The 19,187-nt window shown below is 41.2% G+C and overlaps 1 protein-coding gene and 1 pseudogene across 1 annotated transcript; one reads left to right on the top strand and one right to left on the bottom strand.

The window, feature by feature from the left end:
• Window positions 1-997: 997 nt before the first annotated feature.
• Window positions 998-12,207, top strand: LOC110159846 (uncharacterized). Its single transcript, XM_055148909.1, has 9 exons — window positions 998-1,121; window positions 4,332-4,568; window positions 4,646-4,784; window positions 4,958-5,100; window positions 5,392-5,444; window positions 6,931-7,055; window positions 7,359-7,466; window positions 8,074-8,283; window positions 9,319-12,207. The coding sequence occupies exons 2-9, from the start codon at window positions 4,366-4,368 to the stop codon at window positions 9,634-9,636; spliced, it is 1,299 nt and encodes a 432-aa protein (XP_055004884.1). The 5' UTR covers window positions 998-1,121; window positions 4,332-4,365; the 3' UTR covers window positions 9,637-12,207.
• A 4,265-nt stretch (window positions 12,208-16,472) lies between these two features.
• LOC110159845 (P2Y purinoceptor 3-like) lies at window positions 16,473-18,650 on the bottom strand (annotated as a pseudogene).
• Window positions 18,651-19,187: the final 537 nt, after the last annotated feature.

Raw genomic sequence — 19,187 nt, 5'->3', positions numbered from 1 at the left:
AGGTCCTAAAATGCTACCTTGGGGGACCCCTGTTGGACAGTGAAGGTAGGGTGATTTAAAACCAGAGAGGGAAACACATTGTTGTCTGTGGGACAAATAAGATTCAAACCAGCACAGCGCTTCTTTGGACAAACTAAAATAGGATAATTTAGATAAAAGAATCTGGTGATTTACAGTGTCAAAAGCCTTCTTGAGGTCTAGAAATACTGCTCCCACATATGCGTGTTTGTCCAGAAAACTTTTGACATTTTCAACGTTAAACGTTAAAGGTGTAGTACTTGTGGTGAGATATTCATTTAATTGTTCGGCCACCCACCTCTCAGCAATTTTGGAGATGGCAGGGAGGATGCTGACTGACTTGATGTTGACTTTGACGTGACGACATCGTGTTTTCTCGTATGATATTAATAAAACATAAGCAATAAGTAATTCATTAATAAGTAATTTGTTAACTCAGACTTATTCTAGAATTAAAATTAAAAATCGATTTCATGGTATTGGCAGATATTCACAGATTACATGTCTATTTATCTATGCTAATATCTACATCATGAAATCTATTTTTAATTTTAATTGTAGAATCAGTCTGAGTTATAAGTTTCTTATGTTTTATTCCATAATAAATGTTATTAAATTATCATAATAATAATAAAAAAAACGAATAATAATTGACTCACTAGTTCACTAATGCGTCGTCGTTGTTCGCCTTTACGTTTTCGTCTTTTTCACCTTGATAGTTGTGGATAAATTCTTCATGTTTATCTTTTGTGGACCTTATTGGTTGAAGATTTGGTAATGGGGCAGATTTATGAAGCTGTTGGAAAATACGCGAGACATTTCGACAAATATTTTGCCACAGAAAACCATTAAGTTACATTTACCCTACATCAAGTGATGTTTGCTGTTTTTGTTCGGGGATCACTTTTGTTTAGTACGTGTGCGCATGCGTATTCAGGCCCGGGGTGTTATAACTGAACCCGCTCCCCTCACAGTCCGGTCTCTCCACGGGTCTCTGGTCTCTCCGGGTCTCTGGTCTCTGGTCTCTCCCCGGGTCTCTTTGGTCTTTCTCCACGGGTCTCTGGTCTCTCTCCCGGTCGGCGTTCTCTCCTCACAGCGGCGCGGTAAGCCCTCCACAACATTTACACAACATTTATAAAGTAAAATGTCCAAATGTCGCGTTTTAACTTGTTTTGTGCAACACTGTGAGCATGCGCACTCGGTTTTGATAAGCTAACTATTTTTAAATGTCTACACATTGCATGTTTTTCCCATTTTTACCGCTTTTCTTCTACGTAAAACTTCTCTTAAAACAAAAACCCCACGAGCCTAAACGCACTTAATCATTCACGTTAAGTTACGTGTTGGAGTAGTGATGTTTCGTGAGTTTTTGGGTCGAAGTTCAACTGGTTAAAACTTTATTTAGTCACGTCTTGGTCTTTTATCTTTCATGCACTGTGTAACTTTTCTAGTGGAGGGTCCCCTGTTTGCTTTTGCACGGGATTTTCCACAGTATGGCTTTAAATCCCCAGACTCCATGGAGACAAGTAGGAGATTTCCAATTAAATGCAACGCTCTTCTCTTTTATTTTGGACTAAAGAGTGCTTAGATTTACATAGTTGTTTAGTAGATGATATTTTATTCAACCAATCCTTTTTTATTTAGACTAGATTTATCAATTAATCAATCAAACTTTATTTATAGAGCGTTTTTCATACAACAAAATGGGACAGCAGCAGAAAGGAGAAGTGAATAAGTTAGATTTTTGTTATCCATATGTAAAAAGGCACAATTTTAATGTGTCTTTATATAAATAGATTGTTTCCCAGTACTTTTCCCTGCAACAATAGTAGTTTTTTTTTTTTTTATGAACTCCCGTGCAGGTGTCGCCTCTCAGGGTCAAAGGGTCAGGGTCAGGCGATGGGGAGGAGGACTACCCGTGGATGGTGATTTTCCATGAACACAAAAAGCCATAAACCTGCAATAAATGAATAAATCTTTCCATGGATTCTATAAATGATTTTTCAGAGACAGTTTCAATAGGATCAACTCTGCGCTCTTTTTAATGCCGGGGTTCAATCACACTTTAAAGCAGACATGTCAGACTCAGGCCTGACGTAATTAAATTTGGCCCGCAAGATCATATCAGACATGTATTAGAGCCGCCCGCCAGTTACAGATAGACCATAGAGACATTATTTATTGTTCTGGATTCAATGTTTAAGCACAACTATTATTAAACTTTTATTTTAATAAGAAAAGGTTTAACATTACATATCTCGAAAGAAGAGAAATCATGCAGATGTTGTTGAAATTTTTCAATAAATGTTTAGTTTGGCCCACGATTTAGCCCCAGTTTTTAATTTTGGCCTCTGTGAATTTGAGTTTGACACCACTGCTTTAAAGGATCCATATTACACTGTTTTCTCATGTGTTGTAATTCCATTTTCTCATCATAAACAGACATGAAGTTGTGTTTTGTTTCATTCACACATATTTAACACACAAACCTGCAGATTTAGGCTGAGTTCTTCTCGAAGAACCTATAGCAGCCGATCTAGAGACAATCCAATGAGAGATAAGGAGAAGATGTGTTCAGATGCCGCCATCTGGTTCTGGACCTCTGGATCATTAGGGCTGGGTGGAGTAAAAAATATATCTCGATATATTTTGTTATATCTTGATTTACAATATATATCTCGACGTGTACAGGAAAAAATAACTCCCCAAAAACTACTGCAAAAACAAATCTGCTAAATTCCACAGTGTCTTTTTATTAAAGTGCAAGAGGTCAACAGTTCATGTAGGAACAAAGTGCTTCTGCCACATTTAAGATTACAAGAAGTCCTTGATTACATAAATAATAATTTAACTGTAAAATAAAAGAAATAATATTATATTTCCTTCTTTTCATTCATAAATAAAATAAATCAACTCAAGCTCATCTTTGCATTAACTCTGTAACCATAGGATAACCATGAGCTCCTTTAGCAGAAGAAGCTCAGGAGGTTTATTATTTTAACAGATCCATGTTCCTCACCAGTGTAAAGAGCTCTGAGGTTTCCCACAATCCACTGCAGATCAAACCCAACGTTTCCAAACACTATTGTACAAATTATTGATTAAAATCTTCTGCATAAATAAACTTTGCATTACTGAACTTTACAACAAATAAACCATAACGACTCTAGAGCCACATCAGCCCGTTTGAGATTATAATATGTTTAATGCAGTTTTCTGCACATGTGTTTACGTTTTACAGAAATGAAACTTAAAACTACATGTCCCATTTGCATAAACAGTGCGCTCCTTGAGCCTCTCACATGGTTCAGCTTCTGTTGGACTAAAGGACATGACTCAGTGGAATATGAGTGTTCTCTCTGTGACAGAGGATGTGCTGCTGATGGTTTTGTCTGTAAATGGTGGAAAAGGTTCGTGGTGCCAGAAGTTTTTCACTGGCACCAACTTTCAGCATTCACGGTGATAGTGAGGAGTGAATGAGACTCAAGCAGAAAAATCAGAGAGTTGGGGATGAGCACAGAGAAGACAAACAAGCGAAACTGCAAAATCAGAACTGAATATAAGCATTATATCGATATATACGATATGTCAGAATCCATATCGAGTTTAAAACATATCAAGATATCGCCCACCCCTACTCTGGATCATTAGGGCTGGGTGTCATTAAGAAGTCGATACAATGCATGCCTTGATACACAGGCCACGATATGATATGCATTTTGCTACAGTGCACTTTCGATTCGATACAATATATTTCAAATCTATTCCATACAATTCAATAAAAATAACAGCTGTGATACTAAAAGTTTTTGTTAAACCACGTCTTGTGCAAAGTTCATATGAAACACAAACATTTTAATCATCACAACAGTGAAAATGTCAAATGTGTCGCATAAACGAGTTTCCTTTCACTAAAACAACAAATCTCTAGTTGTAACAAAATAATTTATTAAAATATATCGATATAAAGAGTATTTTTGGGTATATCGATACAGCAGCCCCAGATATTTATACTGTATCAGATGACATGATATTTAGATATTTTTGTACACCCTATGGATTATCCAGAACTCATTAGAAGGGGTATTATGTCAGCGTGTGCAAAAATATAGAAATATGGATATATCATTGTTTAATGTGATGACACAGTATCTATATCATGGGCTGCTGTATCAGTATATCACCAAGAGTATTTTTTGGAATATCTTACTTTTATTTTGTTACAGCTACAGTTCATTGACAGTGCGCCTTATAATCCAGAGCCCCTATAGTGTGGAAAATGCAGTAACTGTGCTCTCTGTTATGTTCCTCAGGTGTGCAGAGCTCCTCGGGGTCACTGGTTTAAACATGGCTCTCCGTGTGGCGGTGATCGGAGCGGGTGCGGCTGGTCTCTGCGCTGCACGCCACCTGCTGTCCAGACCCGGGACGTTCCTGCCTCCGATTGTGTTCGAGGCGGGAGGACGCATCGGAGGAACCTGGGCCTACGAGGAACGTGTGGGAACCTACGACAACGGGAGAGCCGTGCACAGCAGCATGTACCAGAACCTCCGGTAAGAGCACACCTCCTCTGCACCATCTCACCTCCTCTGTATCCTCTAACCCTCTGACCTTCTCCTCTGCTCCTCAGGACTAATCTTCCCAAAGAGGTGATGATGTTCCCAGACTTCCCGTTCGATCCAAAGTTGGACAGTTTCATTCATCATGAAGAAGTTTTGAGATATCTGCAACAATACTGCGACTACTTTAAAATCACCCCTCACATCAGGGTAAGACCAGGACTGAACCAGGACTGAACCAGGACTGAACCAGGACTGAACCAGGACTGAACCAGGACTGAACCAGGACTGAACCAGGACGTGACCAGGACTAAACCAGGGCTAAATTAGTGCTGAACCAGGACTGAACCAGGACTAAATTATATGGTTTTCTTTTATTTTAGTTTAACACAGCAGTGGAGCGTGTGAGGCCTGTTACCATGGAGACTGCCGACAGGAAGTTGAAAACCCAATGGGAGGTGACGTCTTTAGACAACGCCGGGTCAGAGCGGACGGAGAGGTTCGACTCCGTGTTCGTCTGCTCCGGGTACAGACTTTATTTTACATATCATCTATCAGCATTAGGCATTAGTGGCAGAGTGGTTAGCCCTCTCACCTCACAGTCAGAAGGTACCAGGTTTGATTCTCAGATCATTCGGGGTCTGACTGTGAGAAGAAAAGTCCGGCTGCTCCTGACAGGTTTAACCCAGAGACGCTTGAGGAGGATACATTTCCTAAAGCAACCATAAAGTCTAAACTTATTCAGCTAAACGTTTTTAAACTCTTATATGTTTAAGAATTGGTTCTGAAGTTGTTTTGATTGTTGTGTTTTGTGCAGACACTACTCTGACCCTCACATCCCTCAGATCCCAGGCCTCCAGCACTTTAAAGGTGAGACTTGAACCTATGGTGCTCAGATCACATCACAACTTTCTAATATTGGCCACGTTTGCATGATGTTTTTTAATTCCTAAATAATTGTTTACATTAATTACGTCTTTATTTAATTCCACTCAACGTCTGGGGCTGGGGAAGGTTGTGAGTGGACAGAGACACGAATGTATTTATGCCGACCGGATGAAAACACACACTTCAGCAGCTACCGGCTTTTCTGTCATCTCGGTTTGTCGTTACGCCATGGACACAAACATGATCCAAACTTTTTCCGTGGTCGTTCCGATGATAATTGCACAGCAGCTGGAGAATTGTCTCATCACACTTTATGTCTGTCGGCTGAGGAGGAGAAGGGAAGAGTGTCAGAGAAGGTGGAAGAAGACAAACTGAGTGTGAGGCTGCTCTACCTCAGCCCACTCCCACATCCCACTCACAAGTCCAGAGAGACGTGGAGGAAAGTCCGAAGCCACGACTGGTGGAGCTGGATCATCTGGATCGTGTCAGAAGGGTGACGCAACAAGAATGCACTGAACGAAAGGAATTATTTTTAAGAAGAATAAACTTTTACATGATCAAAGAATGAATTATTTCAACTTTAAAATCGAAATAAATCACCCACTTACTTCGGAATCAAGCTTAATTCCAAATAACCGTTTTCATTAGGAATAAAGTGTTTACTTGGTCTGTTTAAAGCGGAAGTGAAGCTCTCATGTAAAGGTGGCAATTGTGATCCCTCTATTATACATTAACTCTACAGGCCAATAGACGATATGCTGAAAAGTGCAATCCATCCATCCATTTTCTTCCGCATATCTGGGGTCGGGTCGCGGGGGCAGCAGTCTGAGCAGGGACTCCGACTTCCCCTTCCGCACACACTTCCTCCAGCTCCTCCTGGGGGATTCCGAGGTGTTCCCAGGTCAGCCGAGAAACATAGTCCCTCCAGCCTGTCCTAAGTCTTCCCCGGGGCCTCCTCCCGGTGGGATTGGCCGGAACACCTCTCCAGGGAGGCATCCAGGAGGCATCCGGAACAGATGCCCGAGCTGCTCCTCTCCACGTGGAGGAGCAGCAGCTCTACTCCGAGCTGCTCCCGTGTGACTGAGCTCCTCACCCTATCTCTAAGGGAGTGCCCACACACCCTGTGAAGGAAACTCATTTCAGCCGCTTGTATCCTCGATCTTGTTCTTTCAGTCATTACCCATTACCTCATGACCACAGGTGAGAGTAGAAACGTAGATTGACGGTAAATCGAGAGCTTTGCTTTTTGGCTCCGCTCCCTCTTCACAATGGTCCGATACAGCGACCGCATCACTGTCGACGCTGCACCGATCCACCTGTCAATCTCACGCTCCATCCTCCCCTCACTCGAGAACATTAACAACAACAATAACAATACTCATGAAAAGTGCAATAATTGTATAGAAATCCTTGGTTGTGTACTGGATTCTAACCCTGTATATTTCACTGGTTGCCGGTTGAATTCCAGGTGAGCTGCTGCACAGTCACAACTACCGTCGTCCGGAGCCGTACTCGGGGAAAACTATCGTGATTTTAGGAGCAAAAGCCTCGGCCATCGATATCTCCATGGAGCTGTCCTCTGTGGCTCAGAAGGTACCAGTGTCCTAAAGCTCTTTATTTAAGCAATAGAATCTGATTTTTAACATTAAATACCATGAAGTCCACAAAAAACAAAATCTCCTGTCTTATTCTGTATAAAAACTGCTGACCCTGTAGTTTGGAACCTTACAAACGTGTTCTGAAATGTGATCCTTGTATTAGTTTTGTCAGTTCAGATTTCAGCCTTTTTGTTCATTCTTCTGGGAGTGTTTAGAAATGTTAAGAGAAAAACACAAGTACGCACAAGTTCCCAAATGCTTCAGCTCTTTGACTAAACTCTCTACTTGTTTATTTTAGGTTTACCTGAGTCACAGACCTCCTCTTCTCACGTTTCCTCTTCCTCCGAACATCTCAGAGGTAGAGTCCATCAAGAAAATCCAAGAAGACGGGACTGTGATGTTCCAGGTGAGAGCACAGACCGAGTGTAGACCTGGTCCAGACCTTGGTCCAGTCCTGGTTCTGTCCTCGCCCTGTTTCAGGATGGCAGAGTGGATCCCTCTATTCTCTTACAGGATGGCAGTCCTGGTTTAGTCCCTGTTTAGTCTCCTTTCTGTCCTTATTTAGGTTCTTTCACATCGACAACAGTTGGCGCACCAATTCTTTCTAACCAGAAGATCTTAGTTCGGTTCGTTTTCGTTGGTGTGAAAGCTTCAGTCACGCTCGGATCTGCACTAAATCAAAAGGACTGAGACCTCAAAAAAGAGGTGGAGTCTTGATTCAGTCTTTTTTTCAGTTGGTTTTGTCTTTGTTCAGTCCTGGTTTAGTCCTGGTTTAGTCCTGGTTCTGTCCTGGTTCTGTCCTGGTTCTGTCCTGGTCCTGTCCTGGTCCAGTCCTGGTCCAGTCCTGGTCCAGTCCTGGTCCAGTCCTGGTCCAGTCCTGGTCCAGTCCTGGTCCAGTCTTAGTTCTGTCTCTGTTTAGTCCTGGTTCAGTCCTGGTTTAGTCCTGGTTCTGTCTCAGTTCAGTCCTGGTTCAGTCCTGGTTCAGTCCTGGTTCAGTCCTGGTTCTCTTACAGGATGGTGGAGTAGTTCGCCCTGACGTGCTCCTGCTCTGTACTGGATATAACTTCACGTTCCCGTTCGTGTCGGGGGCGGAGCTTGGCGTCCGGGTGGAGTCGGACTTCGTGGGGCCGCTGTATCGACACCTGATGCCGCCATCTTACCCCTCCATCTTTTTCATCGGCCTGTGCACCCAGATCTGCCCCTTCCCCCACTTCCACTGCCAGGTACTACAATACTACTACAGTACTACGACTACTACGACTACAACAACTACTACTATGACTACTACTGAGCGGCAATGGCAGCTCAGTGGGTGACAGTAGCTCTGTTGGTAGAGTGTTTGTCCTCTGATCAGTTGTTCCTGGTTCAAAAGTGGAAAAGTGCTGTATAAAAATGTGACCTTTTTATCATCAATCAAGGTAATAAAACATGAAGTGTTTGTGTTTGTAGTTTTATAAAGCTGTTTAAGCTGTAAATGTACACTGTAACTAAAGTTTAGTTTAGACCTACTTTAGTCCTGTTATAATCCTGCTTTAGACCTGGTTCGGTCCTGGTTCAGTTCTGCTTTAGTCCTGCTTTAAGGCCAATTTACGGTCCAGCGTCAAATCGTCTGCGTCACGACGCAGAGCATCTGCGGCAACTGATGTGCGCCTCTGAAATTTTCTAACTACGCGTCGAAACGACGCAGACAATAAGGGCTGTGATTGGTCCTCTCTACCGGCACACTACAGATATTTCCTGTACTCGACTTTCGTTTCTTTCAATATACATTGAGAAATAATGTGTTTAATGCAGCTTTGTGCATATGTGTTTACGTTTTACAGAAACAAAACTTAAAAATCGTGATGTGGTTCAGCTTCTGTTGGACTAAAAAAAGACACGACTCAGTGGAATATGAGTGTTCTTTCTGTGACAGAGGGATATTGTAATAATGGTGAATCTGTTCTGTGCTTTTATCATGTCTTAGATGGTTCATGTTAAACTTTTCAAAGATTATATGTCTGCAGGTCACACGCATAGATTGTATATATGAATGGACAGATGTCGTCGCTCCCTAATGTTTTGGCATGAATTACTTTGCGGCGCATAGACCTCGACACAGATCCATAAATCAAAAACGACGGTGACAAGGCGACGGCGGCAGTGCGCGTTGAGTCGACGCAGAACTATACTTCACCCTTTAGTCCTAGTTTTGTCCTGGTTCAGTTCTGCTTCAGTCCTGCTTTAGGCCTTATGTATTTGTGTGTTGTCTCCCTCAGGTGCAGTACTGCCTGGCGGTCCTAGAGGGCGCTGTGACGCTCCCCTCGGTGCAGCAGATGGAGCAGGAGAGCGGCTCGTGGCTGGAGGAGAGACTGAGGCGGGGGTTGCCACAGCGCCACCTGCTGAGGGTGGAGCAGGAGCAGTGGGAGTACTGCCGAGGTCTGGCCCAAGACGCCAACTTCTCCCAGATCGGCGACGTCGTGAAGTCGCTGTTCCAGGAAGTGTGGAGGCAGCGGAGAGTGCACCCCGTACTCTACAGGAAGCACAACTACAGGATGATTAGTGACACCCAGTGGGAGAGGCTCGGCACTGACTAGACCGGTATTGACTCTCATCTCGAGCTCAAACGATATTTAACAATCCATCAGAAATGTCGAATTCAAAACATGAAGGGAGCTGAAAAAAGTGCAGAAATGCCCAGAGATTACAATCTGTTTTGGTCCTGGTTTAGTCCTGGTTTAGTCTTGGTTCTGCTGTAGTCCTGGTTTAGTTCTTGCGGTGTGACTTGCTCGTGACTGCAGAACCATAAACTAAAATCCTGATATTGTTGGGTTTTTTTTTAAATTCACTTGGTATTTTACTTCAATGAATCTAAACACATGACACATTTAGATCTTTTATTGTTTTGAAAACACTTTATTCACCAAAAAACACATGAACATGTTTATTGTATCAGGTTTGTGAAGTTGCACTGTACAGTTTTGTATCATGTTTTTGTATATTTATAGAGAATTGTCGTGTGGGAGCATAAGGGTGACGTGGGCTTGTGGGCGGAGCCTTGTACGTTATTTCTACTTAAGAGGGTTGTGTATCATTTTCTAACACTACTGCTACTACAGACCTGCCCCTCCTCCACTCCCACTGTCAGATAAACTACTGTCATACTGTTCTATTAGTACTATTACTACTACAACTACTGCCACAACTAATACTATTACTACAGGACAGACTTGATCAGATCATATATTGTTGGCTGAAGAAAAGAGGTAGAGCGCTTCACTGGGTCATAAAAGGGTTAAACAAAATAGCAGTACAGGTCTACGAGGGTTAAACTAGTAACCTTTAATAGAAAGTTACCCTCACTGAAAAATGTAAAAGTGGGCTAGGTCCGACTGAAAATATTAAAATATAAAATCTATTATTGCATGAAGGAATACCAACAGTTTGCATCCCTTTTCTTCCCCGTGCAATAAAGGATTTTTTATATATTCAGTCAGAGTGCCTTGAGTTTGTACCTTGCCCACTTTTACATTTTTCAGTAAGGGTAACTTTCTGTTAAAGCTTACATTGTTGGCGTTTGTTTTATAAGGCTGTATTTGATCTAATTTTAAATGATAAGAGACTCGTCATAAGTCGCAAGAAGAGGCTTTAAAAGAACAGTGTAACTTTCTGGAGGTGCCTGCACATCACCTGCGTGAGTCCATGGACACGGAAAGTTCACAACATTATAGCCAATAGAACTAGTATCATTAAGAAGTTGCCGATACATTTCTCGATACAGCTCACATTCAGTTCAATACGATATATTTCAAATCGATTTGTCTGTGATACTAAAAGTCTTTGTTAAACCACATCTAGTGCAAATTTGAAACACAAACATTTTAATCATCAAAACAGTGAAAATATCAAATGTGTCGCATAAATTTGTTTACTTCCTCTGAACAAACAAAAAAACTGTAGCTGCAACAAAATAATTTAGTAAAATAAGCCAAAAAAAACGATATATTGATATTTTTGCACACCCCTAATAGTCAAACAAACAACATTTCCATGGGAACAAGCAGAAGGGCCTCTTCCAGGTCAAATAAGTGACAGGTTTGTGGAAATGCAAGCCCACTCACAGTTAGGTGTGTGCAAAAATATTAAAATATCGATATATGGTATCGTTTAATGTGATGATACAGTATCAACATCGTGGGCTGCTGTATCAATATATCATCAAGATTATTTTTTGGTATATTTTACTAAATTATTTTGTTACAGTGCTACAGTTTTGTTGTTTTTTTAAAGGAAGGAAACTCATTTATGCATTTGACATTTTCACTGTTTTGATGATTAAAATGTTTGTGTTTCATATGAACTTTGCACAAGAAGTGGATTAACAAAGACTTTTAGTGTCACAGACATGATTTAGGCTTTATTTTTTATTGTATTTAATTTTATTTTTTATTTTGACCCGTATCGATTTGATTTGAAATATATCGTATCGAATCGAAAGCTCACCGTATCAAGATATGTATCGTATCGTGGCCTATCTGTTGACTTCTTAATGATACCCAGCCTTAGTGACAGTAAAGTTTCCAATAAATACAACCAAAAAGTGTTTTTGGGCGGACACGTGGTTTCAGTTCTGTGTAATATGGTAAAGTCCAAAATCATAAGTTTCCTCACAGGAAGTGAACAGTGAAACAGTCATTGCTCAAAAACAAACAGAACAAACCAAAGACAATAACCCAAGAACACAACGACTGCTCTACAACCGTTTCCAACATTTTCTTAATCTGTGACACGCGTAGGATTCAGCAGCATCATGTAATCATTTTGTTGCAAAGCTATCCGCAGTTTTTTATACAAAAGATAAAAGTCATGGAAATTGAAAATGTCATTATCCAGGCCTGGAAAAGTCATGGAATTTTAATGTTTCTTTCATGCAACTACAGCGTTCTGTTGGGTCATGAAGGTTTGTGACTGACTTAAGTCAATAAACATTATTCGTAAATTATATATTTGTTTTTCAATATAAAACCAAAAATAAGAAAACATAAAAACAACAATTTTCTTCATTATTTGTTTTCAAAACCAAAATGAAAAAACAGATAATGATTAGTTTTTTCAGTTTTCGATTTTGTGTTTAAATGAAAAATGGAAAAAACGGATAACGACCGTTTCCCGTTTACGTGACTTAAACTGAACCGGCACTAACCGTTTTCAGTCCTGACCTGGCCCCGGTCTGAGTCCCGGTCTGAGTCCCGGTCTCAGTCCCGGTCTCAGTCCCAAACCTGGTTTAGTCCAGGTTCAGTTTAAGTCACGGAAACGGGAAACGGTCGTTATCCGTTTTTTCCATTTTTCATTTAAACACAAACTCATTATCTGTTTTTTCATTTTGATTTTGGAGACAAATAATGAAGAAAATAGTTGTTTTTGTTTTCTTATTTTTGGTTTTATATTGAAAAATGAATGAATACAGATAATTACTGAACATTAATGAGTATATTTTATTGTTGACTGAGTGATTGTGTCTCTCTGAACAATTAGTATCACTCAATGAAAAACAGTCATTAAATGCAGCCCATTTCTTTTTCTTTTCGACATTCAATTGAACCAGCAACATTGGAACAAAATAATCAATAAAATAATTACAAAAAGATTAGAAATTATACAAAACATGTCTTAACATTTCAATCTACATGCACATCGTGACGACTCAAAAAAAATCTCTTGTGCGACTCGGCCATTGGGAAACAATGTGTTAAGTTCTCATTAGACTATTCTGATTATTTCTGATCGTCTGCGCCTTTTGTTTAAACAAGACGACAATAAATGCACTGACAGTATTTTGAATGTTAAAAAACTATAAAACCAAACTATAAAGTGCGTGGAAAGGATTAACATTTCACATTTAGCCTTAAAAGTCTGATCAATTCTGCCGTAAAATGATGGAAAATTCACTTTAGGTCATGGAAAAGTTTTGAAATTTTGTCAGTGAAAAAATGGGAACCCTGTTTTAAACCGTTTTTGATCAATATTGTGATTTAAAATTATAACTAAACTACAGACAAAGCATTGTATTTATTGCTTTAAATGTGAGGAATGTTTATTTTTTACATTTTTATTATGATTCTTGATGCAGTTAGGATTTTGGGCTGAATGTATTTTGAAATATTTTGTGTTATGAAAGTAAAATCATGTTTACAGTTTTATTTACAAAGATTTTTTATATGAAATTCTCTCTAGAGCTGCAAGAGCGCAATCGTGATCAAATGGACACAATTAGAAATTTTTTAAGTACCATAGATGAACTTGGTCTGAAATGTGATTCTTTGTATTTGTCTTTTTTGTCACCTTTGAACAGAATCCTTTTGTTAAAACAATCTATTTGTATTTTGTACTTAAATCATGTTGGTCTAAATGTTTTTAAAAATGTCACAAATAAATGTCTAGAATTATGACAGAAAAATGTAAACTTCTTTGGTTTTTAATTGTTCTCTGAAAAACAGATTAAACTCAGTCATGGGGACAAAAGGTACGTACTCCCTGTACAGCGCCTCCTACAGGACAAACAGGTACATGAGTTTACACAGAGAGACAGAAAGAGCCATCATCAGGACTAAACCCTACAGGCGTTTGCCTGAAGAACCATGACAGATAAAGCTACAGTGTGTAACTTTCTGGAGGTAATAAAAATAGAAACAAGCGCAATCAGAAACACCAACCTGGTCCCCATGAGACGTCGTGGGGTCAGTTCATCACCACAGAAACAGTTCATGAGGAGTCCAGCCCATATAGGCGAGTTTCAGCTGACGTCATTGTTATTAAAAGCCCGCGTTGCATGGTGGGAAATATGTTGGTCGGAGGCAAGAAACAGGATAGCGGTCAAACACAGTGCGAAACCTTGCGTATTTATCCCCAATAATGGTAAATTCCTGCTGCATTATCAGATGCACAAATAGAAGCACGGAAGAAGGAAAATGTCTTTTTCATATTCTGAGTGAAAAGAACCACTAACGGAGAATTAAATGACTTTCAAACATCCGCAGAGCAAACGTAGATGATCCTAACAAACCGTGGACTCCAACAAGTTCAACAACACATCCAGACTCTTGGAGGTTTTCATCTTTTCTGCTGTGAATGGCCCAGGAGTTTCCACCAAGTCATTGTGGATATCACCCAAGTGAATATTTGTCCAGGTAGTTGGTGATTCTGACCAGAAATTTGGTTTGGTCCAAATAAATAAATAAATAACCGGGATCAGTACCCTTTACGTGTTTTCTCGCTCCGTCCATCATGTTGAATTAGTGTTTCTTGCCGCCGACCAAAATAATTCCCAGCATGCAACGCGCGCTTTTGTCAACAATGAAACTCGCCTATTACATGATCATTATATTCACAATGCAATGTGTGTATCTGTACAGGCCCATGAACATTAGTGTGATATTGGTCACACATGAGAATGTCTGTGTTTACTAGTGTGGAACCAAAATGTCATTGTTCATGAGTTGTGTGTGCGTTAGTTGTGTGACTGTAGATCAGTGTGTGTGTTTCACCAGAAAAACAAGAAATGGAAATTGGGGTGGGCGATATCGAGGTATTTTTTAAACTCGATATTCCCTGATTGTGGAAAAGATGGACTGGCGTCGGTAGTGTTGTGTTTTAGTTTTTCCTTGAGTGAAGCAGAAAAGAGGGAGCCACTGTCTGTGTGAATGTTCATGTATGTTAGCTGTTCTGACGTATCGTATATATCGATATAATGCTTATGTTCCAATCTTGATTTCCACGCTTCGCTTGTTTGTCTTCTCTGCCGTCACCCCCGCCTCCCTAATTTTACTGCTTGAGTCTCATTCACTCCTCACTGCCGCCGTGAACGCCCAAAGTTGGTGCCAAGTGAAAAGCTTCTAACACCATGAACCTTTTCCATCATTTACAGACAAAACCATCAGCAGCACATCCTGTCACAGAGAGAACACTCATATTCCACTGAGTCGTGTCCTTTAGTCTGAAAGAAGCTGAACCGCATCAGCAGCACAAGGAGCGAGCTGTTTATGCAAATGAGCCATGTGGTTTTAAGATTTGTTTCTGTAAAACATAAACATGTGCACAAATCTGCATTAAACACATTATAATGTCAAACGGGCTGATGTGGCTCTAGAGTCGTTTTGGTTTATATGTTGTGAAGTTTAGTCATGTAAAGTTTATTTATGCAGAAGATTTTAATGAAGAATCTGCTGCAGTGTCACTTGTACAACAGTGTTTGGAAACGTTGGGTTTGATCTGCAGTGGATTGTGGGAAACCTCACAGCTCTTTACACTGTGAGGAACATGGATCTGTTAAAATAATGAACCTCCTGATCTTCCTCTGCTGAAGGTGGTTATCCTATGGTTACAGAGTTAATGAAAAGATGAGCTTGAGTTGAGTTGTTTTATTTATGAATGAAAAGAAGGAAATATGTTTATTTCTTTTATTTTACAGTAAAATTTTTATTTATGTAATTAGGAATTTTTTGTAATCTTTAATGTGGCAGAAGTACTTTGTTCCTACATGAACTGCCGATACTACAATAACTTCAATAAAAAAAGACCTTGTGGAATTTTACATATTTGTTTTTTGGGGGGGTTATTTTTTCTGTACACATACCGAGATATATATCGTATATCGAGATACAATAAAATATATCAAGATATATTTTTTGATCCATATTGCCCAGCCCGAAATGGAAATTATTTTCATTCCAATTAGAATTTTAACGGCATATACTGAATGAGAAAGGAACTGTCATAATTAGTGATTATCTGGAAAATTATTCATATTTGACAATACAAATGCACAGAATTATAAATACATAATAATTTTTCGGAGATTTTGAGACACTCCCGTTGCTCGAGCTCGATCCTTGGCGGAGTTATGACCAAAAACACATATTTGACCTTGGTGACCTTGACCAGTTTCAACCTGTAACATCCAGTGTGCCCCGGTTATGTGTGGGCCAACTTGTGTGATGATTGGGTGAATATTTTAGGTCGCAGATGGTTCAGAAATTGCAGAAATTGCCTATACTTTATAATGGCGTGACCTTTCAATTGACCTGTGTGACCTCAAATGACCTCGGATCCTTACCGAACTTTTTTTGCAGCATCAGGCATGGGGGCTTCATTCACGAACCAAATTTGGTGACAATCAGTCGATAAATGGCGGGATTATCGCGGGTGGACAAACACACAGACACACAGGGTGAAAACAAAACCTGATCAAACCTTCAGGGACCAGGGAATAAAAAGTTAAACCCAAACTTCAGGAGTTAGATCATACTGTCCTTCACCATCTTTTCTGATCAAGCAATGAGACGAGACCTTAAACCAGAAAAGTTACACTGCAGCTTTAATCCACATGTTCATGGCGCCACCTACAGGACGCAGACAGGTTCACACACAGACGCAATTACATTTAAATCTCTATATTTCATATTTAGACATTTATGACGGTCGTGTATTGTTTTTAAACTTCACGTGGACACAGTTTAGCTTCACAGGAACACGAGAGACGTTAAAGAACATTGTGGAATATTTTGGGACAAACAGGACTCTGGACTTCAGTGAGAGGAATGAGCTTCATCAGCACGAAGTCACCAGAGCAAACTCAATATTTAACTTTAATATTATACACAGAAGACGAGAGGAAGAGAGAGACGGAACAGGAAACTGCAGACGAGACTCACAAATCATCTTTATCTTTTGAACAGTATTTGTTAGTAAAATAAAAAGTAAATCTAAAAGTCTGTAAACAATCTGTATTTAAAAAACCTGAAATGATCCTGAAGAAAAACAGGATTTTGTATCAAATTATTTAAAATCTTTGTTCTGAACTTCAGAAATTATAACTCTATAAGTTACAATGAGAATAAAAACAGAAGCTGCTGCTCCACAGATCTGACCCGTGAGGAGACTGTACCTGCACCATAGCGCCTCCTGTTGGCCCTTCCAGATGTTTCCGTGTTTCACTCAAACTAAAAAAGTCTGAATGCAAATGTGAGGAGCAGCAGTGGCACAGAGACAGAGACGTCTTCCACAAACCAGATCCAGCTTAAACATCTGCCACATCTGTTTGTGTTTGTGTTTGTGTTCAGAAGATGATCCTGGACGACTTGGACTCCTCTCCGTGCACCTGTCGCTCCACCTTCTCCTCGGGCTCCTCCTCCATCGCGTCCTTCTTCAGAATCGCCAGCGGCCACCAGAGCGCTCCCTCCCGCGTGACCGTGGACCTGCCCCAGCAGCAGGGGGCGCCCTTGTCCCCGGTGAGGAAGTAGAGCAGCGCGTTGAGCCAGGCGTTACACGACGCCAACGGACGCGTGACCTTATAACAGATGGACACGGCACGAATGGCGCCGCAGTCCCCGACCTTTGACCTCTTCAGGAGCAGGAAAGAGCGTCCGCGTCACGTGGAAGGGCAGAAAGCAGAGCGCGAACAGCAGCGTGATGGTCACGATGGTTTTGATGGACTTCCTGCGGCGGCGGATGTAGTGCGAGTACTGAGACTCTGCGATGGACACGGACGCACGCTCACGAGACGCGTCCGTGTCACTGGCCACGCCCTCCTCCACAGAAGAGGGCGGCGACCTCAGCGTCCGGAAGATGGTCCGTACGACCTGCGAGTAGCACCAGGCGATGACCACGAACGGCACGAAGAACCCGAGCAGGTGCAGCAGCACGCCGTAGGGGACGTAGTCGGCGAACTCGCGGTCAATGGCGTCGTCCCAACAGTTTAAATACGGCTCCGAAGAGTTTGGGCCGGACCAGGTCTGTGGGGCTGGAGTCAGGTCCTGCTGTAGGCCCTGCTCTGGACTCTGGTCTGGACTCTGGTTCAGATCCTGGTCTTGGCCCTGGTCCGAACTCTGGGCGCGGGACAGGAGGCCAGTCTGAGCGAAGCGGAAAATAGGACAGGTGAGAGCGAAGACCACGAGCCACACGAGGGCGCACACGAGGCGGACGACGCGCTTACTCTCCAGAGACATGGTCCTCATCGGGTGACAGATGCCCAGGTACCTGAGACAAGAACAACACAGGTGAGTTTGAAGAGTTTGAAGGTCACCTCATGTGCTCTGTGATTGGTTAACATCGCTGAGGTGTGCTGTGATTGGTTAACATCACTGAAGTGTGCTGTGATTGGTTAACATCACTGAAGTGCGCTGTGATTGGTTAACATCACTGAAGTGCGCTGTGATTGGCTGCTGCAGACTCACCTGTGCACGGAGATGCAGGTGAGGAAGAAGATGGAGCAGTAGAGGTTGAAGTAGAAGAGGAATCTGACGAGTCGACACATGAAGTCCCCGAAGACCCAGCGGTCCCTGAGGACGTAGGAGTGGACGAGGAAGGGCAGGGACAGTCCGTACATCAGGTCCGTGCTCGCCAGGTTCACCATGTACGTGAGCGACGTCGTCCAGCGCCGCTTCACCCGACACGAACGCGCCAGCACCACCGAGTTCAGCGTCAGCGAGAACACGAAGGTGAGCGAGTAACACACCGGCAGGAACACGTACTTGTAGGACTCGTCGATGCTGCAGGGACGCGACGCCGCCACCAGGGGGCCAGCGGACAGATTAGAGGCTCGCCGCACGGACATGTTTACGAAGGGATTAAAAAGTCCAGTGGTGGAAGAAATCCTCGATTTTGTTACACGAGCAAAAGTTAAAGTATCACATGAAAAAAATAAAAGCAACTGTTTAAAAGTAAACTTAAGTATTTCACGCAGATTTTTTGGTCTGGAATTTCAACAGAAACAACTGAATTAAATTTTCCTAGCTGTTTTTATTTGTATTGTATTGTATTGTATTTGTAATTATGAATGTGTTAAATATAAAAGTGTTAAATATAAAGTGCCTTTCGTTTAGACGGAGATGGCGTTTTTGGGGCTTAAAAACGAAAAAATCTGAAACCACCCTCCAGAGTTTTGTTACAGGAGCAAAATAATAAGTACAAGTTAAAGTATCACATGAAAAAAATAAAAGCAACTGTTTAAAAATGTACTTAAAGAGTAAATTAAAAGTATTTCACGCAGATTTTTAGGTTTTAAAAGGCTTCAAATGTAGTGTACTTTTACTTTGTTATATTCTGTTTCTGGATCTGTTTCACGTTTCCAAACTAAGGAATTTTTCAGCTG

Source organism: Boleophthalmus pectinirostris, unplaced genomic scaffold (genome assembly GCF_026225935.1).
Source record: "Boleophthalmus pectinirostris isolate CB_2022bp ecotype Guang Dong unplaced genomic scaffold, ASM2622593v1 HiC_scaffold_12, whole genome shotgun sequence".
Classification (NCBI taxonomy): domain Eukaryota; kingdom Metazoa; phylum Chordata; class Actinopteri; order Gobiiformes; family Gobiidae; genus Boleophthalmus; species Boleophthalmus pectinirostris.
Note: the sequence above shows the minus strand (reverse complement) of the source record. Positions and strands in the feature narration are given on the sequence as shown.